This window comes from Tympanuchus pallidicinctus, unplaced genomic scaffold, assembly GCF_026119805.1.
Source record: "Tympanuchus pallidicinctus isolate F22 unplaced genomic scaffold, pur_lepc_1.0 scaffold3, whole genome shotgun sequence".
NCBI classification, from domain to species: Eukaryota; Metazoa; Chordata; class Aves; order Galliformes; family Phasianidae; genus Tympanuchus; species Tympanuchus pallidicinctus.
This window is the reverse complement of record NW_026294747.1, coordinates 100,999,926-101,023,000: the sequence shown is the minus strand read 5'-3', so window position 1 is coordinate 101,023,000 and position 23,075 is coordinate 100,999,926. Positions and strand designations below refer to the sequence as shown.

General features: G+C 43.9%; 1 protein-coding gene across 2 annotated transcripts; it reads right to left on the bottom strand.

The window, feature by feature from the left end:
• Positions 1-601: 601 nt before the first annotated feature.
• On the bottom strand, positions 602-22,850 carry CDCP1 (CUB domain containing protein 1). Of its 2 annotated transcripts, none has more exons than XM_052694219.1 (9): positions 22,690-22,850; positions 12,117-12,320; positions 10,380-10,733; positions 8,716-9,084; positions 6,542-6,769; positions 5,361-5,744; positions 4,560-4,925; positions 3,261-3,342; positions 602-2,097 (listed from the first exon to the last, which is right to left on the bottom strand). In XM_052694219.1, the coding sequence occupies exons 1-9, from the start codon at positions 22,763-22,765 to the stop codon at positions 1,647-1,649; spliced, it is 2,514 nt and encodes an 837-aa protein (XP_052550179.1). In that variant the 5' UTR covers positions 22,766-22,850; the 3' UTR covers positions 602-1,646. The 2 variants fall into 2 exon arrangements, with proteins under 2 accessions (XP_052550179.1, XP_052550180.1); XM_052694220.1 differs by lacking the exon at positions 22,690-22,850 and adding an exon at positions 12,464-13,885.
• Between the last annotated feature and the right edge of the window lie 225 nt (positions 22,851-23,075).

Genomic DNA, 23,075 nt, shown 5'->3' with positions numbered 1-23,075 from the left:
CGTTTCCCTATATGCCACAGAAAATTGAGTCAGATCAGATATAATTAATGGCATATTGGTATACACTGTTAAGCAGGCACACTTGATTGTTTAACACAGTCATTTGCAATGCCAGCATAGTTAACGGAAGAAGAAATCCACATTTCTTTTGTAATGTTCCTAGTAAAGATGTTTTCATTTTAGACATTAATATAAACATAATGTCATGCATGCAACACCTCCTATAAATCACGTGGCATCTTTGAGCATCATTAGACAAGCAGGCGTCAGAACAATTGAGAGTAATTCTCAAGTTGAATACAGCTTTGCATGCAAAATTGCAAACATCCTCAGTAACTGCACACCTGGACAAGCCAGATGTTTGTGTACAAAAAGCAACTCCATTCCAATACCTGTAGTGCTGCGAGTGAGGACATGACCCTCAAGTTTTCGAAGGCACAGGAACTGAGGGGGAAGCTAAATACAGCACTCCAAAATGAAAATCATTATTGCAAGAGGTGTATTTCAGAGGAGCCAGAGGACTGAAGCGAAGTACCAGGAGAAATCAAGAGCTGTGTCCAACATTGTTTCAGTGTGATTGCTATATTTAGACTGATGGCCTCTCTTAAGGATTCGCTCATATGCTTTACACTTCAGAGAAACAGGCTGTGGAATATAATCTATTTTCTTTATCCCCCTTTTTAACCTTATTAGATAAACAAGCATCTACGAGTTGAAGTGAAATGCGTTAGTAAACAGCTGGATGGCTACACTGTCACGTCCTCACCAAACCTGTACCTCTAGGACAAAAAGGTCAAGAAACCAACAAAAGGTGAATGCTGCAGGGCACCTGAAAACAACTGCACACTGTTTTGGAATTTTGAAATTGTTTTTGTAAAAAAAAGCAAAAGAAAATGCAGTCTTTGGTATAGGCTTACACAGCGCTGCTGAAGTACTAGAGTATCAGTTGGAAATCAGAGAAAAACAGAACTGTACTTCTGAGCGAGGCAAGCCCAAGCTCAAGTATACACACTGATTAACTTGCACGGAGCTCTTCCAGGCTGCATACATGTGGTGTTTCAGTAATTTACACTCAATCACTACATCAAATACAAATGAATTTTCAAGCAGCAAGTAGTAGACATGACAGCCTCTCCTACTTTGCTTAGACATTAGGAGAAGGAATCCATACCTGTGCAATCTGGAGCTGCCTTGAGTCCTTGAGGTGGCCTATGCCTTCAAAAAGTCACCAGCCAACACTCAGGTTAAATGACTTGTGAGAAAGGAGGGAATACTGCACAAAACACACTTTCCACTTGATTTCTTAGCACAGTTTTAAATTGCTATTGTTATGAATTCCTTTTCATGATGTCTGGATAATAGAAAGCAAGAGCATACCTCTGCCATCCATCCCACATCGATCTCACAACTCACATGCTTTCAGAGTGCTCCAATGCTTGAATTTACCAGATATTCACTCTAAAACTGGAAGCTACCAACAGCTGAATTAAAACAACACGAACAACAACAACAACACAAACAACAAAGCAAAAATAATATCAAAACATACTTAAAAATAACACTCCTCTTCTGCTATCTTTTCCCTGGACATTTGTCCTTGCAGGCTGTCTGGATTTCCACAGGAAACTACCGTGCCTGGCATAAAATTACTCTTCTAAGCTGTTCTGTTCCTTATTCTCCAGCAAGGACATGCTTGTATCGCCATTATTGTTTTCATTTTCGTCTCCACTGTCCTCCAGGTCCCCTGATTTCTGATGAGCAAACGTGTAAGTGTCACGGTCTGTTTCTGCCAGAAGTGGAGGTTCCTCTGTGTTAGGAGAGTGTTTTATAGAGTCTTTTCTAAAGGAGAATGGAGGTGGAGAAGGTGGCAAGCTACCCATGGGCCCATCAAAAGGCTGGTACACATCAACTTCTGGAGTGACTGAGCCATTGGATTCCTTCAGCAAGTGCCCATAGACCATAGCATCATCGATAACTGCGTAGACGTGGGACTCGTTGGTTTTCCTATCTTTTTGGAACAAGCGTTGCTTTCCAGGCATCTGGGTACTGACATTTGCATTGTATACACCCACCATGGGATTCTGGTTTTTCTTCTTCCTGTTTCAGAGTTGAAATGATTCACAGGTCAGAACAGCGCATAGCTCAGTGCATCTGAGCTCAATAATGGCAGCTGCTGTTTACAAATTCCACCTACCCTGTGTCAGACAGTCTAATCTACCTGGATCAAAGACTGTACTTGTAATCTTAAGAAAAATAATTTATTAAGACAAGTTGGTTTTGGTTTTTTTTTTTTTTTTTTTTTTTTTAAGCTATTTATTCAGTTGCAAGCTGAGTAAGTTTGCAAGATTAACACCATCAGCTATCCAAGTACAGAGTTCCACTTCAGTTATGCAGTGCACTGACCCTCTAAACTTCCACAGGCATTAAGAGGACCTAAGAGCCAACAAGGCTGAGTGAAATAGCAGATCCACTCTAAAAATCAAATGAACTTTCCCTGGTTTTGGTGCAACTGTCCTCCAGGCAGAAAGACCAAAGGCTGAAGTAAAGGGTTTTTAAGCCTATATTCTTAAAACTTTTCCTGTGCAACAGAGAATTGCACTCATAACTGCTCTAATCATTATATTACACAAATCATTCCAGTTTTACAGCTTCAGGACCAAACCACCCTGAGTACACACATCAGAACCCCCTAAGATACTGATAGCTTCAGACTCCCATCGCATGATTTGGGTGTGTTGGCTTTGCACAAAATGAGTTCTCTCCCAAAGGGCTCATCTCACAGAAAAGTGTTCTTACTTGGTTTATAAACTGTGGAAGAAATTGCTAGAGGGTCTGTAGATGAAAGACAAGTCTTTAAATACCCTAAATGACTTCACAGTTTGTCTTAGGAAAGACTTGTCTAGAGTCACATGCAGCCCACATTCATCACAGTATCATTTCACGCGAAGCACTGATAAATCCAAGCAATATCTTTACTTCTAGTACAGACAGAAGGTTGTGCCAAAAGCAAGGCTAGGCAATGCACTGGGAGCTGAAGTAATGTGGCCCCAGGAATGCTGTTCTACTTTTAAGAAAATCAATTCAGAATAAAGCAACATTCTTGGAGCAACATCACTCCAATGCCCAGTGCATTGCCTGCACTATGCTCCACGCCTTTGTTTAAGGGAACTACATCAACAAATGGAATACAAGGCCTGCCACCTCTTCCATATTGTTTTCTTGAACTGCTAACCTACACACATGCTAAATTAGGAACTTACTTCTTCTTAACACAGCACACAGTGAGTCCAATAGCCGCAAGAACTCCAGCCGCAGCCAGTACACCAAGTATCACTGCTAGATCTGAAAGCAGACAAGTTACAAGAACACTGAGCATTTTCCTAAAACCTCCTCAGCAGCTTTTAAGTGCATCTGTTGCATGCAAAGAAGGAGTCTCCAAGCTGTGCATGCCTTGGGGTAATATAAGACAATTCCAAGAGGTTGGCAGTCAAGCAAGGACAAGCTCCAGCTGCTAGCAGTGGATCACAGACTTTAAAACAACCAACACTCCCCAACCAACACTCAGACTTAGCTCTTGGTGCAAGGATTCAAGACAGCTCACGTGCTGCTGAACTTACTTGCAATGTCTCACAAGCCTCTGGCTGAACATGTAGTATAGAGAAGAAAGCATGGAAAGAGACAGGTCAGTAATCAACAAACAAAATAGTTATTTTTTCACCAAATCCCCCTCAGTGCAATCCTTTCCCCTAAACTACAAGAGTTATGCTGACTTGGAGTTTTCAGAGAGTCATTAAATTGATCAGGAAAATCCATATGTGAGCAAAAATGAAAAAATGGTATATTACAGAAGTATTCATTATAGAAAATAAAAGGAAAGAGGAAGAGAAGAAGAAAAAAAGAACGAACATTTCTAACATTTCTAGACTAGAAACTGTATCAAATGTCCATGTAACAACACTTCTACAGGCAGCAGCAGTCTCCCACAGATTATGCAGAAATGCAAACACGAAACAAATTTACGTGTATCTGAGAAAAACCTACCCTAAAAATGGTTTTTTAGTGCCTTGTGTTTCAGAGAGATGAAAGATAACAAAAAGCAGATTTTGCTGTTATTAGTCAAGGCAGTCTCAACAGAACAGTGAGATCTCCTCCAAGGATTATTTGTTACTCATGTGAAAAGACTACTCAGATTAGTAGATTTGCATAATCAAATCTCAAATTGCTCACTAGGTCTTTGACCTTGGGGAAAAAACATCACTTGATCTTCTTATACCTTCCAGTTGTGATCTCCAATTTAAAAAGATAAAATAAATAGAACACATTGCCCTCCAGCCTTGCAATCCTCAAGCCACAAAAGCCAAACCCCCACCACATAAGGAACTCTCCTTTCTGCTCAGCCTCTAGAAGTGCTCACCTGTAACTCTCAGAGGCTTATAGGGACAGGCATTTCAGGAAGCAGGAATCTTATAAACCCCAAGGCACGCATACAGTACTGTTTCCCCAGTGGAAAGGAAATGAAAAAAAGTGGAAAGCAAGCCACGATAAATTACAGGACTCACCTATCTGCTTTTCAACAAAAGTCACCCAGAACTTCAAGGTCAGCTGCATCGGGTCCACAGGCTTACAATTGGAGACGTTTACCCAGAAGTTATGATGCATATTTCGGGGCTGAGGCAGCAGCTCATCCTCACGGCGCACAGTTTCCTCTGCCCCAGGCATCTGTTCCTTTATGTTGAGGTAGGCACGCCCTGTCTCACAAGCAATGCCCATGCGGTCCGTGGAGAACCCCAGGCGGGCAACTTGCTGACTGGGCACAATGACGTACCAGGAGATGGAGACGTAAGGGGGCAGACCATAAAGTGAGTTGGGAGTCTGTAAGTAGGTTTTAGCTTTTGAATTTGGACTCACGGTAAAAGTACACTCGTCTGTAAGAAAGCAAATGTATACAGGCGTGAAAACTTGGTTAGTTTCATTACATGTTTTTAAAGCTTTATCTTCCAACATGTAAAACTATATAGACTTTCTTCTCTGTAACAAAAAACCATCACTTATAAAGTATATTTCCATATTCTATGTCATTACCAGCAATACAATTCACCTATCATCTCCTCTGTATCTGTAATCATACAGTAATCATACAGACATATCTGCAGAATTTCCCCTCAACCACCTACAGCACAAATCTTTCCTTCCTGCAGAAATAAGCCACCTCACTCATTCAGATAAAGATCAGTTCAAGTAATGACTCCAAGCCTAGACTCTAAAGAATTGAATTCTTATTTCTATTTGTTCATATGTGTTCTAATAAATGTACTGAAAGATCCAGCAATGGGGTAAAGATGCACAAAACGTTACCTTACCTTTAATATGTGGCACGAAAGACATTTTCAGATCTTGATGATTAGACTCATTGACGAAACCTTTACCAAATGTTTTTAAAGATATGGTGATATTATTCCTCAACTGAATCTTTTCAATGGCTCCACCAGGGCAGAATATACCAACATTCATCTCTGTCTCCGGGGTGGCACTAAAAATGTTATAGCTGTAGCTTGTGTTGCAGCTCTGCTCTGGGAGGTGTTGCCGCAGTTTCAAGGACGGAGATGTGATTTCTATATTGATCAGTTCGGGAGCTATGACCCTCCAAATAAATTTATGCAGTTGGACTGGCAATTGGGTGATAGTCTTGGGCACTGAAAGGGAATAGATCCTGCTCCCACACCACCGAAGACTCCCCACACAGCCTGTAATCACAAAGACAAGTCAAAACAGTTGCATTTTTTTCTAGCAGAGGAAGTACTTAGGAAAAGCAATAATATACCAGAGTATGTATACCAATGTATAGTGTATATACCAATGATATACCAGAGATTCTGATATAGCAGAGTAACCACAGAGTCCTATTACATCTGTGTTACAGATCCAGATAAGAATTTACCCAAATAGACATCTTCTCTTATTAAACTTTACCAAATATATGTATGGCTTGTAGTTTAAGAGAATTCCTTTAAAGGGAGCACCAAAGAAATGTACAGATACAAACATATGCAAAATGGGAAATCAGGTCTGCTATACTGCTTGCTTATTGGGACACAGTTGCAAACCAGCTAAGGTACAGACCTATACCTTAAAACTTTTTCTACTAGCAGTAAAAAGCATCCATTTGGTACAGGACTTTCCAGAATATACAAACAGCACAAGATGCATTCCTGATGGTTGCCTTGCTCCCACACATTCTGGACTGATTTATGGCTTCTCCTGCTCTGTTTCCATATTTCGCAGCTTTCAGTAAGAACGTTCTTCCACATCTTTGTCATTTCCCTTCTACTAATAGCAATGCAGCTCCTATTTTTAAAAGCAGGACGCTGCAGTGAGTAACAAGGTCATCTCCACATTCACTGTGCCCATCTCCATCCGGCCAACGCCTGATTTTCAACACACACCGTTGTCTCTCAGAAAGCGAGAGACGTTTAGCTGAGCAGCGGGGAAAAGCGCACAGCAACATTCTCTAGGAAACAAGATTAAGCCACTTTTGTCATACTTATGCCCTTCTCGGCCGTGATCCTCAGGCTGGATAAGTCCTTGCACAGAAAGGAAATCTTGTAGGTGGCGCCAGAGGCCAAGGTCAGAACTCGGTCACAAGTGCGAGGATCCTTGCAGATCAGGCACATGGGTTCTGATACGAGCGGGGTTCGCCTGGGCCACCCTTCAAAGTGTATTGTTACAGTCATATTCCGTTCTTTGCTGAGGTCAACCACGTGAGTGACATCTGCAACGACAAACACCTCAGAGCAACTGCTGGTGTGAAGGAGAATTGCCTCCATCTCTTCTCACACCATTAGACAAGGAGCTGCTAAAGCTATTTCTATATTAACTAAGAAAACATTATTTACTTCTTTCTATCCGTGGAATGAAAACTCAGATAGTATCATATTACTCTTCCAGTTAAGTTTAAGCCTTTACATTATTCCCTGACTACTTTTCAGTCGTAATGGGGTGATGTATGCTAGTCCCTTTTGAACAGGTGAGGCTATAATACAAATAGTGGAGCTCCATAGTAGCTATGTTAGATTTGTTAGATTTCTCAGAAAGTGCCTTGATATTTTCATCACAAATCTTGAGAAGGCAATAGTACAGAAACAACTTCCAGACACACAGAAGATAAGAAAGTGATCAGGTCTAGTCAGCATGCATTTAGGAAAAGGAAGCCACACTTAGGCAATGCGACACCCCCCCTAGATCAACAGGGCTGGCTTGGTGGATGAGGCAAGAGCAGTGGCTATTGGTCTCAAAAGCCTTGCAAAAGTTGAGTTGAACATCTCCCATAATATATATTCCCAAACACACTGATATAGACTAGCTAAGTGGACAGTGATGTGGACTACAAACTGCTCAACTGCTGAGCTTGAAAGGTTTGTGATCAGCAGCATAAAGTCTGTCTGGAGGACACTCATTAGTGGTCTACCCTACTGGGTAAGTACTGAGACCAGAACTTCATTATTGACAGATGAGAAGATAGAACACACCCCTCAGCAAGTTAGAAATGTTCAGGTCATTGCCACAATCAAGCAAACAACCTGGGATTTTCACCACAGGGTTATTCATTCTTCAGGTGTTTTCAGCAGCTAAACTCAAGATGAGACTGAAAAGTTATTTTGATTGGAAAATAGCTGAATTTTCCCCCTAACGACAAGCATCACAGACAGCTGTGGAATACCAAAATGTTTGGGAAGCTTTGAGAATGTGTAGATACTGATGCATTTTTAATAAGAACCATGCTTAACTTGCACACGACACACAAGATAAGTTTCAATATGGTCCTGAGGGCTGAATTTGAATCTTTGATGGAACTTACATAACTAAAATAACTCATGAAATCCCTAGAGAAGCCACTGCTCTTTCTCAAATCCAAGAAGTTTATTGCTTGCACTTCATTAAATAAACAACAACCTTTTTTTAAAATTTATTTTTTAGATGGTTATTATCTTGGCTATAAATATATTAAAATGATTCTTTGCTTTCCAGAGTAGAGCAGAGATAAAGGTGATTAACTGAATGCAATGTTTTCTCTCTGTCTGGCTTCCGAGATGTAACACAATAAATGTACACAGAGGAGGATTTGCTGTTTGTGAACAGAGACAGACTAGACAGATAAAGGACGGAGGATGAGAGTGTTGGGATGCTGCAGAACCTTTGACAGGGAGACTGTGAGGTGACACACAGGCCTGGACAATTTAATCAAGAAGGTTCTTGCAAGATAATTGGATCGGATCCCTATGGAGAGAACACAGCCTCAAGGAAACGCTGCCCTATGTTTAATTTTGTTTATTAAGAGTGCAAGGTCTGATATCACGGATCTTAAAGGCATTTCTCAGTTACATGGTGTACATGCTGGAAAAGGAAAGGAATCTTCATTTACAAGATACAGTATAAAACCTACAGTGGACATTTTGACCCTGCTGCAAATTGCAAAGCTCAGTATTGCCATTCATCTTCCTGTTACAGTAGCCAGTGGCAAATAAAGTAATGCAGGCCTCAGTTCTGCTCAGCAAGCCACCTCCTTAACTAAAGGAGGGCTCAAAGTTCAAAAAAAGGAATGACGAAAGCACTCTCAGACTAAATGTCTATGAACAAAAGCTACAGAGCCAGTTTGTGTCTGCAGAAGGAAAAAGTAATGAATGCAGAGAGAGGCTGAAGGAACAAACCAGTACTCACTCTCATCAATCTGAGGGTGCTGAACGACGACTTGGAAGAGCAAGCGAAGGATGCCTGGGTTCTGAGCATCCTGATCACAGCCCTGCAGAGACAGGTTGAAGCTGCCAGCAATATTGGCAGGCTGGCTGTCACTCAGCTTAAACACCTCAGGATTACTGACAGAGCCAGGTATGTAATACTCCACCCTCTCCTCCTTCCTTTCGCAATTGGAAAGGCTGTAATCGTGGAAAAACACACTCGCTCTCATGTTGGAAGGGACTACAAACTGCCATGTCATGAGCTCATCTTCTGGAAAGCCCAGGGGATAGTTTGGGGACATCAGCATGATGGAAGACTCCCCCTCCAGAGTGGATTCAATAATGCATAACCCTAAGATGGAAGAAAAGAATCATGAAAACTATTAGCAATTGGAGACAACACACCAGCATATGTAGCACTGCAGCAGCTGAATACTTTTATTTGACAGCGAGCTCATCCACTGCAGTTACAGGTTAGGTTATTACAAAAAATGCCAGACTAAAACACATACTGGAGTTAATGGTATTACCTTCAATTACAGAAGAGGAAAGGGATTTGCTCACGCTGCATTTTCAGTGTAGTGGGTTTACCTATCAAACACATGGATGGGCCTATATTTTTTGAAAAGGAAAGATCCTAGTCGTCACTTCCAGTCCTGGCTTAACGAGAGCAATCATGAAGCTTGACTACTGCTTCCGCTAGTACTGCTTCACCACATTTCATGAAACAAATACAACAGCTTTTAGATTAGCAGAGAGCTCTCAGTCCAAAAGCTTTGGAGTTCTAAAAAGAGCGCTCCAGCACAGAGCCTCAAATATGCATGACAAAACATGAGTGAGAACCACAGAGATGGTGTGACATAACTTGGACTTGGATGAATCCCAGCACTTGGCAGAGCAAAGCTATGTATGCAAAGATTACAACCTTGCTCTAGCCAGTAACTATGAGCAACTGCAAGGAGTGCCACCCCTTACCTTTCTGAATGTCTCAACAGTGCCACACCAGAGCAGCAGTGACAAATCTTATTTTTTGTTATTGCGTTCTACAAACACAAACCTAGATCTGGCCTACAACTGATGGCAATCACACAAGTCAATTAAAGCTCAAGAAAAACCCTGAATGAAGGTTTGTCATCGGATCACAGAGTAATCCATTAACTACTACGCACATTTCAGGTATTTTTAAAAGATTATTACACAACCTGTTATGTTACTGCACAGGTTGAAACAGATATCTGCATTTAGGCACTCATGTGCCCTCCAGGCATTGGCTCCCCTTTTCCCACCTTCCTCTCCTGAAGAGAGACATTAGAGACACAAGCAAGTCAAGGAGGCTTTATTTAAAAATAAAGAAACATAATTACACAGTGCAACTAGCAAATAAGTCTCCTGAATCACTCTAGTTATGCTATCTAGTCTCACATAAAGCAAGAAAGCTGTTACGTTTAAGTTTTAGGAAGTTTAAAGAGATTGCACCAAAAGCAGCAACACAACAGTTTGCATAACCACTGCGCTGAACAGCCAACTACTGAGACACTTTGATCCTAGAAGAGGAATAGCTACTGAACACAAACTAACCACCACCACCTTTTCTAAAAGAGGACTGCATGGGGAAGGAAACGGGACAATAAACTCCTCCACGCTTACGTTTTATGGAAGATCTGTTGGCAATGTTAAAGCCTGAGGTTGTGAGAGTCAAGTTCCAAGGGAGGTGCAGAGACAAGATGACTCCTCCAAGCAGTTTGACACGAGACACCGAGCCATTTCTGCAGAAGGTGCCAATGTTGACCGTGGCTGCATCAATGCAGCTGTTGATGCTGTAGCTAACTAAATCTGGACACACCTCTCCTGGTTGAATCTGTCTTAATGGGGCAGAAAATTTCAGCTCAAGTCCAGCTTTTGTACTCGCTTTCACGTCCCAGATGAAAGTCCTGTTAAGGCGAGGTAGCCCTGGTGGGTAAAGATGAACATCTCCAAAGGGACACGGGCCTGATACACAGTCTGAAATGCAGGAAGAGAACAGCCATGTTACACTGTAGAAAATCAGCAAGTAAACGAGGTATGTTACTTTCCGTTTCATTGTTTCTTTAAGCTTCTTCAGTATTTATATATATATATATATATTTTTTTTTTTAAGTTGCACTTAACTTTTATTCTACACAGATTCAAAGACATACCACTCCTATAAGTCCTGTCTTCAAACAGGACTCCTGTCCCTTTGAGTAGACAGGATAAACTTGCTTTTACAAATGAGCCAGCTTGACTAACAGAGGGCATTTCATTCTTCATTGTTTGCTGAAGAATTTAGAAGGTATGTAGTTAACAGAGAACTAAATAAACAAAAGGGAGGAATTCAACATTAAGAGAGATGGAAATAATGAATCTAGAGAGCTGATTTTAAGCCACTGTGCTCAGAATAGTGATACAATGCCTGTCAAATCATTATGTTTTCCATTACTTGCTGTGAACAGTACCTTCATTTCCTTGGTGCACTGATAAGAACCTGGGGCCTAGATTATGCAAAAGTGATTAAAAACTGTCAACAAAATACTTCAAAGAGAACCTAGAGAACTTTCATCAGAAAAATCCAACTTAGCAGTACTTTAAGCTGGAAAATGAATCATATTTTATATCTAAGCTTAAAAGAAAACACAAAACAACCATATATTACCAATATGTATCATAAAATGTTATGAATATTACTATTTGCATGAATAAAACCCCCAAGCGTGAAAAGAACTGTCTTTATAACAAGGCCTGAACATCAACTAAAGAATAAAGAAGATATAATCAAAACCTGACTGCCAAATGAAGTTTGGGGTCTAGTTGATAAATAGTACATGCTCATGCCACTAAAGAATATACTACCACACAGACATAGAATAGCTATTATATTCAAAACAAATACAGGTTTACTTCCAAGAATTTCAAATTTTCAGATTCCTGTCCTCAGAACCATTCATTTAATATAAGGAAACACAAGGTAACTCCTATAATACATAACTTAATAATGTTTGTCTTGTCCATACAGACACAATCAAGACATTCACTGAATAAGATGCATGACATTATTATCAATGCTCAAAGGTTTTTGACAGAGCAGTCCTTTGAAAGGTTAGAAACTGCGAGAAAGCAACTGATGCAATGAAGTCTCGTTTTCAAAAACCAATGAGCTAACATTCATTTTGTCAGACAGAAATACAGACTCAAACTTGAGTAGTTTCAGTAATTCAAGGCTGTCTATCAGCATCCAAAGATCTTTTCCTAGCCAAGAACGTAGGCAATACCTTGATACAGTAACAGGGAGGGGGGAAAAAAAAAAAAAGCATGGTTTTACTGGAAGAAAATCACCCCTGAGGAAAACAAAATAGAAACATGTCTTACCAATATTCTTCTGAATTTCCATCATGAAATATTTCTCAGGAGTGTTACAAGAGAAGGTTAAAGTCACATTTTCCCCTGGTCTTATCTTCAATTCAAACCTGGGTCCATTTTTTACACGAATTAGACAGACAGGTAAAACACCAGGTTTCATTTTAATTGTAACTGTGATGTTGTCCACTGCACGAAGGGAGACTGTGAAGGAAGCTAAGGAAGAAAAAAAAAAGGATAGAAGTGCTGTGTTACTAGCACGTCCAAGCATCGCCACACATCTACAGAGACACCATGCTATCACAGGGAGCATTTACACCTGTCTCCTAAGTCTTGAGTGCTGGATCTCTATAAAATACCTGCAGCTCCCCCAGCACAGAAATCCACCTGCTGCACGGGCCCAGAGAGGCATGAATGCAATCTGTGGAGGATCACTTCTGCAAGTGTCAACCTCAACAACTCCTGCAGGTCAGACGAGGTACTCTGGTGATGCCAAAACAGACCAAGTGCCCAGACCAATGGCCACCTGTTAAGATGTTCAATCATTCCTAGTTATTAAAACCTCATTAGCTACTGTACAGCTTTGCTTGCCCTGCTGCAAAGCCTTCTGATCCTCTAGGCAAGGAAGAAGCACTAATGTGAGGAATATCTGCCCCCACAAAACAGTTTTGGGTATGAGAACGCTGGCCCATGGGTGCATGTGAGCGTGGTTCTCTCCTGCCCTCCAGCTCATTCCCTGAAGGCCCTTAGCAGTGAATACAGCACCCGAGGCCTTGGGTTGGCTGTGTGTGCCCAGATACCTCTTCACACCTGACACAGCCATCGGCTCTGGGGAGCACATCCCACAGCTTCGGGGAGCACATGAAGAACCCAGTAGTGTTCAGAGACCTCAGGCCATCTTCAGTCGTTGCTGAACGCAGGAGCAGCTCTCACACAAAGCACTGGAGCCACAGGATAAGCACTGCATGGAAGTGTTTTAGCAGCACGGGGCCCTGGTATGACTACCTACCAAATACACACACACAGAGTGCAAGGCACTAAGGGGCACTGACTGGATATTCAGGCAGACTCAAATCACTCCTCTCAGCAAACGGTGGAGACTAAAATTTGAGTTCCTGCTAAACAATCTATTGTGCTTTTAAATCTCCCTTTTAGCACCTCTGGATTTTTACAGCCAGCTATTTGGTTTTGCACAGCCTGGCCTTCATTGTGGGCCCTCCTGTGCTGCCGCTGCAGCTTTATGTCTGCACGTGTCAAAGCCCCATGACTAGGGAGCTCAAGACAAAAAGAAGGTGCTCAAAATGATACCCAGTCGTGCTTTTATTTGAGTTTTGGTGCCTTGAGCCTCTTCTGGACTTGTAGGCCTTTATGGAGTCAAGCTCCAGAAACAACCCATGTTATCTGCTGTCAGGATCAAAGGTTTTAAACAAGAAAGGACACAAGTAAAGAGGCTTGCCAAATTTCTGCACTTACCTGTAGCAATTACTTTATCAGCCCTCTATACCACTAGTGAAAAATCAGGTCACTTATTAATCTTCCTACAGCTTTTAAGCTCTGACCTGATAGCTTACACCAACTCCCCAGCCAAAGGTAAGAACAAGTGACACTTGCGTTCCTGCTTTAGAAATGCTTTCAGAGCACTTCTCAATCTGAATTTTCCTGTGGAAAAAATAATATTAACAGTCATAAAAAGATGAGACGATATGAGGGAAATAAAGAAGGGATCATGCAGAAGGCTGCTGTGATGCACCAACTGAACCATGAGCAGTGCTGTGCACCCCAGCACAACGCAGAGCCTGGCGTGGTAAGGGGGTAAGGGGGTAAGCAGGTAAGGGGGACCAGGAGACAGAAATTTCCCTTGTGCAATGAAGTCCCAACACACACACAGCAATCACAGAGGTAGCTTCCTAGAGGTGAGGTAAAGAAAACAGCTGCTGTTCCTCCTCTCTCTTCAAGGCAAAACACCTTCCAGAACAGAAATGGCTACTTCCAGACTAGTCCTGAGTATTTTTCCATAGCACTGTATGTTTGTTTGTATTTTACTGCACTTATTGATCATGAGAGTCATCCATTTTATGGCTGTTTATGCCATTCAGATATGAAGTGCTAATAGCCCATTACCAGTAGTTAATACCTATGGACAAAAGTGTCTTCTCTCTTGCACACTCGTGCAGGCTGTACACCTCATTAGGTTCAGTGGAGCTACCTGCTGTGGATGCACACATGGCCAGGCACTATGCCAGGTAACTGCACAAACAGCTTGCTAAAACAAAACCCCACAGTAATCCATTTGGTCAGAGAACTGAGAGCACTGTGCTGTAATATCAACAGCATTCAGCTACTAGTGATGTGCTAAGTTACATCAAACTATCAGATCTCATTTTTGTACACAAACTGGGGAAAAAGAATCATGCAGGAAGAAAATACATCCGGCGATCTCAAAGAAGGTCACTAAAATTAAAAAGAAAAAGATTACATGGCTAAAACCCTGAAGTATAGCCACATACACAACAGAATAGAGACTACAGCAGAGCTTTTATAAGCATTGGTGAGTCTCCTCGTGACTCACCCTGATCTGTCTCTATGATTCCCACTACATGCTTCCTATTTGTATTACCAGCAACCATCCACACTTCTCGTAACGAAGGAATTTCCACACCTTGTTAATTCTGCACAGATGACACACAGGATATTTGCAAAAAGGAAAAGCATTACCAAGGCTAGGTCCACTCTGCACAGTGACGAAATTGTTGGGCTAGAAGATGTCAGAGGTGAAGCCTCCAGCTCTGAGCTGCCCTGCATGGAGGTTGTTCACAGGCTCATGCCTGTCTGAAAATATTTTCCTCTACACGATCACAGCTCTGTGGCCTTCCTTGACTATTTCTTCAGCTGACCAAATATTAATCTGCATTGTGCTGCTGCAATCAAACACCACTCTACTGCTTATCCTCATTTTGGACTGTGTCTCCACAATTGTCTCATCACAGCATCCCTTTATCACTCCATAATGCTCATCTCCCCATCAATGCACCCCAGTCAGATTTTACTCAACAGCATGATTTTTTGATTTAGAAACAAACTGTGTGGTGTAAAACAAGTGAGATTATTCTGCAGAATTCAGCTTAGCTGTAATAAACACTAATTACCCATTTATTTTGGAAGTCTCAAATATTTTTCCTGGGCAATGCAGAAGATAAGCTGGAGGGTAGCAGAGCCAGTGGTGCTCACAGAGAGCACGTGCATGAGTGTACGTACAAGGAGAGGACTTGGCAGAACAGTGATTTATAGCTGTGCACAGCGCCTTGCCAAACAGAACAGAAGAACAGAGTCCAACCAGTAGTCACCTCTTGAGATCTGAATGACTGAGCTTTATTGCAGCTATTTATCCATAAGGATCTATGGACGATTGTTTTGTGTGACTTCAATTTAAGGAGTCAAACAATCAAAACAAAACAAAAAAAAGACAACTAAAACCAACCAGACAGACCAAAAAAACCAGAACTGACAGAAGTCACCAACTTCAGCCATTCTTAACAAGACAAACAGCTGGATCAGGCTGACTCAGACACCACTCACTACCAGAGACAGCTGAGGGAGGCGAGCGACTGCATGGCTCTTTGCGGATATGAAGCATCTGGATCCCAGCCCCTGCTCTACCCAGGGCTCTGAATGCTCTCCACTCACTTCCCTGGGGATGGCCTCAACCAACCCGGTGCTCCGTGACAGGAGGACAGCACAGGGACATGATGGGGACAGCTCCTGCATCCCAACTCAATGCCCTTATGGCTCAGTGAGGAGGTGCTACCTCTCACAGCCATTTCCCTGGAGCCCCTGACAATTTTCATTGCACTGTCAACTCCAACTTGTCAAAAATGGGTCATAAAATACTTTGAAGGGCAAATATCTCCTCAATTTGATGACTTGAGCCATATTCTAGCTGCCTTACTGAATACTTCTAGGTTTTGGTCCAGATGTCCAGTTCATCTACAGCACCTGAGTGGCCATGGTCAGCTGCTCCAAACCCAACTGAGATGCCCACCCATGCAGTTGCCTTCTTTAAGTGCTACAAGTTAGCCACAGACCCTGCTCATAGTAGGGGGGCTGGAATCAAATGGTCTTTAAGATCCCTTCCAACCCAAGCCACTCTGTGATTCTATGATTCTACAAAGCACACTCTGTTGAACTCAACTACTGGACAGAGCTGTAAGCAGCAAATGGAGATCACCAGCACAAAGTGCAGCCAGCCCTGTTGCTGTGAGCTCAACCTTCTAAAGCAAATAGGATTTTGTTTACATTTAAAATGCAAACTACCTACTTTGCTTATTGCTTAATGATCACCCATCCTCCAACGCAAGATATGAGGTCCATTTTTTGTAAGGAATTGTTTTCATGGAATCACCCAGGAAGTTCAAGCTGAAAGCTGCAAAGCTTATACACACATAGGGGCTGCTGCTAAGTGTTGCAGCAGGATCTCCAGCCTAGAGATGGCACCTGGCCCCCATTCCTCATCCACCACGACACAGTCCATTCACCTCACAGGGGGCTGCACTGGCAGCAGTGCAGGGTGGGGACACAGCAGTTGAGATGTCATGCACCCTGTTGCCTTCTCACCAGGGAAAAAGATGGCAGTGTCTTGAGCCATCCTAGCACAGTTCAGCTGAGCTCTGCCAGTCCCCAAGGGCAATAAGACTGCTCACTCAGAAGTGGTTAAGTAAGTTAATTTGCAGCACCTCACAGGAATAAAGTACCTTGACTTCAAAAATAACTATGTCATTACTCAAGCTTCAGTACTTCTATTCCTTTCTATAGAACCTTTTCAGATGGCTCACTGAGGCACTCATAACTCATGTGTGAAAGACATTTTTACAAGAAGCTTTTTCCACCAGAAGTCAAAAAAAAGACACTTTGGGAGTTGGCAAGTTTGTCTGTAATTACAGAAGGGAGAACATTGACTCTGGGCTGCTTGTTTGTTTTTTTTTTCTTTTTTGGTTATTTAACTTCTGTTGTTTCAATTGAGGTAGGAAGTGAAACTCAGCAAGTCCTCTTTGCAAACTGGATGTGAGCCCCGTACAATGCATAAAACTGAGAGACGTGGGTCTGTACAAGACACTACCACCCTGGCACCAGAAACACAAAGGCACCATACAAGTCACTGCAGGAGCCTCCTCTGATCAAAGGGATGTTTGCTTACACAGCTTATCCCTGTGTTAACGTAAGGCAGTGAGAGGATGACATCTTGGAGCGTGTCTGTGCAGTTCTCCAGCCTTGGTGCAGGTTAACCAACATGGAGAAGCACATTTCACAATCTGTGGTTCCTCCCATTCCAAACAACCCACCAACATCTTTGTCTCTCTGCTGTGGAACTGTAGGTCACATTTCCACTCGCCATTTACCCATCCTCATACGTGAATCGCCCAGTTCCATTCATGGACACAGGACAGTCAGGGGCAGCTCTGAAACACTGGCATCATCATGCTGCTCAAAATAAGTCCTTGCTCCAACTTTGAGTAGCTGCTCTCTCCTTCTGACCACACTCCCTTTATCCCCCAAGAAATCAAAAGGCACAGCTTCAAGCAAACTGTCTCATGCTCTCCCTGGGAGAGCACGAGGGACATAGTCATTCAGAGGCAGCCAACAGAACAGTCGCAAGTGGGACTTCTCTATCCATGATGAGACAAGTCAAGAAAATCTGTCATCCCACAGGACTGGCAGTCTGGGCTTTCAGAAGCAGGTGAGACAAAAAAGGCAGCTCAGGGGAGACCTTACTGCTCTCTGCAGCTTCCTGAAAAGAGGCAAGGTGGGGGTTGGCCTCTTCTCCCAAGTAACAGCAATAGGGAGAGAGTGAATGGCCTCAAGCTGCCCCAGGGGAGGTTCAGGATGGATATTAGGAAAAATCTCTTCTGAGAAAGAGCAGTGAGGCAGTGGCACAGGCTGCCCAGGGAGGTGGTGCAGTCACCGTCCCTGGAGGTGTTGAAGAACCACGTGGATGTGGCACTGAGGGACGTGGGCAGTGGGCATGGTGGGGTGGGTTGGGGGTTGGACTAGGTGATCTTAGAGGTCTTAATGATTCCATGAAAACACACATCTACCAGAGGTTATGGCAGGTTTGTTCAACTTGGCAGGTCCCATCAATACTACATACATTGGCCAGATTCAGCTCACCTCTACCATTACCTAATACAGAAACCAAAGGTTTTGCTCTGATGTAACAGCCAGCAGCTAAGTACAGCACAACCAACATCCTTTCCTTCACACCCTAGTGGCACAGGTAGGCACGGAACAAAAGGAACCCTCAGTCTGAGTTTTTTCAGGAGCCCTCAAGTGGAGGCTGAGGCCAGAGAGCACCAAGAGGCACCCAGAGACATTGCAGCAGACATAGGAAGGAAAGTGCCCATTGGTTCAGTTCCCTTTGGCAGCAAGCGAAGGCTGTCACCAGCTACAGTCTGACTGGTTACAGCCCACACCAGTTTGAACATAAGAGGATGCAGCTCTACACACGTCTGCTCTTTTCCCACATCTTCCTTAAGCTTCCCAGGACCTGGGGAAAGCCATGTTTTGTCACACAATTCCAAGAACCAAGGGTTCCCCCCCCTTCCCCCCCCACCCCAGTCATTCTCCTTTTGCCTGGTTTGAGTACATACAGCCATAATAAAGCCATTAACCCATGTACAGCAGCTGTAGTGCAGATGCCCTCCATCTGCCAGCACGTGGTAAAGCCTCCTCTTGTCAGATACCTCCTGGTGCTCTCCTTCCCAACATTAACTTCTATTTCATGGCTGCAACACTCAGCACAGGCAAAGCCAAAAGTATCACGGCTGTTTTCTCAGGGAAGAATGGTTCTTCATGCCAGGTCTCACATGAAATGTTTCTATAGCAGATTACATGCAAAGCTGTTCAGCCTTTATGAGATTATGAGTGACTGAGATTTTAGTCACTGCAATTTCAAAGCCTCTTATTTAAGATATATATGTGTATATATAAACATCAGCTAAGCTAGGTGAGGGAGGTGATCCTCCCCCTCTACTCTGCCCTGGTAAGACCTCATCTGGAGTACTGTGTCCAGTTCTGGGCTCCCCAGTACAAAAAAGACAAGGATCTCTTGGAAAGAGTCCAGCGGAGGGCCACGAAGATGGTGAAGGGCCTGGAGCATCTCTCCTATGAGGAAAGGCTGAGTGATCTGGGTCTGTTCAGCCTTGAGAAAAGGAGACTGAGAGGGGACCTGATCCAGGTCTATAAATATCTAAGGTGTGGGGGGCAGAATGGCGAGGCCAGACTGTTTTCAGTGGTGAGTGGAGACAGGACAAGGGGAAACGGCTGGAAACTGCAGCATAGGAAGTTCCGCACAAATGTGCACAAGAACTTCTTTACAGTGAGGTGACGGAGCACTGGAACAGGCTGCCCAGGGAGGTGGTGGAGTCTCCTTCTCTGGAGATGTTCAAGACCTGCCTGGATGCCGACCTGTGCGACCTGCTGTAGGGAACCTGCTTTGGCAGGGGGTTGGACTCGATGATCTCTGGAGGTCCCTTCCAACCCCTACAATTATGTGATGCTGTGATAAGGACTAAGCTAGTAGCACCAGAACTGGGACATACAATAAAACAGTAATTTACAGTACATGTATCCTCTAGAGAATAAAAACTAAGCACACTGTACTGATACTGGTACAAGACAAGACTACAACATACTCATGTGCAACAATTATGGTCTTAAAAGGAGATCCAGCAGCAACACAGCGATTCCAAGCAGAAATAGCCCAGCTTCCCCGGCCTTCCATGGGAGCACAAACAGGCCAATTACTTATAGTCTGTCAATACTAAGTCAGAACACCATAGATAGCCAGATAGCAGCTCAGTTTCAAAAAAAAAAACCAGCAGTTTTTATTATGATTCATGCATGACTTGAATCCGTCAGTTGGGAAGAAAAAGTTACCTTGAGGGCAGAGCAGGAAGCAACAAAGCTTTACCAGGGAATTCACTTATTATAAATACAAATCTGCAATGTGTTTTATAGACTTCATATGAGTCTGATTAACTTCATTATCACTGCTACAGAGACAAATTCTAGTTGGAAAACATATTTTGAAAGGTCAAGCACGTAACGGTTGATGCACACACTCCCACATTACCCACAGTGATTGCACCAAATAGTTTTCCATCTATAAGACAACCAACATTTCATTTAATAATTTATATTATGAGCAAAGTCGCATCTGAAGAAAAACCACAAACTCATTTGCAGGCAGTATGACCAGTCACACCATATACATTCCCACAGGAAAGCAAAGATGAGACAACACTCTATTACACTGGGGAGGGTTGGAAGGAGAAGATGGGTCTTCCCCATGACAATGAGCAGCAGTACAAGGATGGGCACACTAGGACTTGCAGCTGTCCTACCAGAGTGTAGCCAGTTCCAGAGCAGACATACGTGCCTCACAGTCACTTTCTGTGCAGTTCTGCACACATAACCCACAACTGCACCCAGCGATAAAGCACCAATGGCACCACCAGGGCAAAGGAATGCCTCAAAAATTATGAGAGACGTAGGAATGTGAGACAAAAAAAACTACTCTGAAGTATATCAGGTTTTCAGGCCAAACCCTTGCTAAGGGAACTTTCAGGTAGAGTTTTGGTTGCGTAATAACTAACTCCCAGAATGATGAAGAACACACCAGGTATGCAAGATCTGCACACCAAGCCTGAGAAACAGATTTCTCTCTCTTGTCCCACTCACACCACACCAATCTTCAACTCATGCTGCCAAACTCAGACATGTCTTTTTTGAGGGGGAAGGTCTAGAGAGTGGGGACACTGGGTTAGCTGATCCAGCAGGATTGCAGAGGAGCTGCAGTGCTGGAGCAGGAGAGGGGCAGGCAGACAGTAGTGTGACATTGAAATGAAAGGAGAAAGAAGTAGGAAGAGGCACTTTGTGTTCTTGCACAAGGCAAACATAAACTTCTTTATTTTGTTAAAGCAGGAACAACATGCCTGGATGCACTTTGAATGTTTTCAGCATAACAGAGGAGAAGATGATGGATCAGATGCCAACAACAAGCAATAAAAATCAGAGACCATGGCTCTAACAGAGCTGCGGAGCTCACCTCAAAAGCAAGCCCATGAAGTTTAATGGGAGGCATCAAGGAGATTTATGGTAGGGAAGAAAAAGGAACATAAGATTTTGATAAGAACGTTTGACCAGACAGTGAGGAATAATGTATGAATAGACAGCCTAAGGGTGGTTCAGATGGAGAACATGATGAATGGGCTGTTGCGTTTCCCACGGAAGGATTAGATCTGTGTATGAAAAAAGATGCAGTCGAGGATTTTTCATCTGCTTCTAAATACATCTGCTTTATTGCTGGAGAAAGCCTGGTTTGTCTCCTTCTAGCATGGGTTTGTCTCAACTTTTCCACTCTTTGAAACAACCCATAATCAATCACAGTGTAACATTCATTCTTTATTTTTAGAAGTGTTTTAACAAGCAAATGGCTGTCATTAGTTTGCCTCCAAAGCAACACACTGAAGTTCTAGATTATTTAGTTTGAAACTCATCCTTCAGAACACCCGATTGCACAGCCAGTGCTTTAAACTATGTAGCTTACAATCAATGGCTGACAGCATGATGCATCAGTGCGACGGGCACAGCTAAAGGCAATAGAAATGTTAGCATGAAGCTCACATTGGGCTGTCTGGGTCATTCGCAGTCACCGCAAATAACTGCATTTATTTCATACATCCTTCCAGGGTCTTTCAGAGGACACGCAGCTACAAAGCAGACTGTTTACACGTAAGGATGAGCGTGAACCGCCTGCATTTCCATCCTGCATTTTCAGCAACCGAGCAGCTTTTGAAACTGAGGAAAAGCCCCTCGTGCAGTTTTTGAGCTCACAGCTGGAACTCTTATGGGGCTGCAGATGAGATTTGGCTGTTCCTGGGCCATCTCCACAGACGGCACGGAGCATCCAGGAAGCGTGAGAAGAGCAGCTGGCAGCGAGCACACCCGAACATCGGGCACTGCAGAGCTCTGCTAGGGCAAGTGCCGCTCTGCCTGCTGCAAACTTAAAGGAACAGTAAGTTATATCGGAACTAAAAATTATACAAACTATAGGACCTGCTCAGGCCAGCTCAGAGCTCAAGCTCCTGCTCCTCGCAGGTAACCCACTCCCTCTCCCTGCATCCAAAGGAAAAGGGCTTCAAGTACTTACTTCCGTAACCTAAATACCAGAAACTGAGGGCACAGAGATCGCAAAGTTCACCCGGTCAGCACTTACCTGAACGACAAAGACCAACTTCCAACCGAGACAGCCCGGTGCCCCAGCTCAGCCACGTTCCGGGACCGCGCGCCGCGCCCGGCCCCGTTCCCGCTCCCCAGCCACGCCGCCGAACACCGGAACCGCCCCCCCAACCAAGCGGGCAGGCGGCAGCGCCCGGGCTCGGGGCTGTGCGCACCTTCACTCGCAGCCCGGCCAAAGTGCGAGCCCGCTCATCTCCATCACCATCACCATCACCACCTCCATCACCATCACCACACCATCACCATCGCCGTCGCCGTTTCCCACCCCTCCCCGCAGCCCCACCATCCCTACCTTCCCGCTGGAGGTGCTGCGCCGAGGCGGCGATGAGGACAGCGAGCACCACGAGCAGCGCGCGGACCCCCGCCATTACCCGCAGGGGCCCAGCGCCGAGGGGGCGCTGGCTCCCTCCGCGCCTTACGCTTCCGCCTCCTTCTCACACCTGGACGGAGGGAGGGACGGAGGGAAGGAGGGGACAGCGGCAGTCCCGCCCGGCAGCACGCAGGTGGGGCTCTGCCGGCCCGCCTCTTCCCCTCCGGCCCGCGGTGCCCTGGGCTCTGCTGGAGTTGTGTGCTTCTCTGTCGCAGTCCTCTGCCCAGAGGGACTTTTTACTCAGCCCATCTTAATCATATGCAATTGAGAGAAGTCGCGTGTCAAAAGAAAGACAAAAACCAAAACGC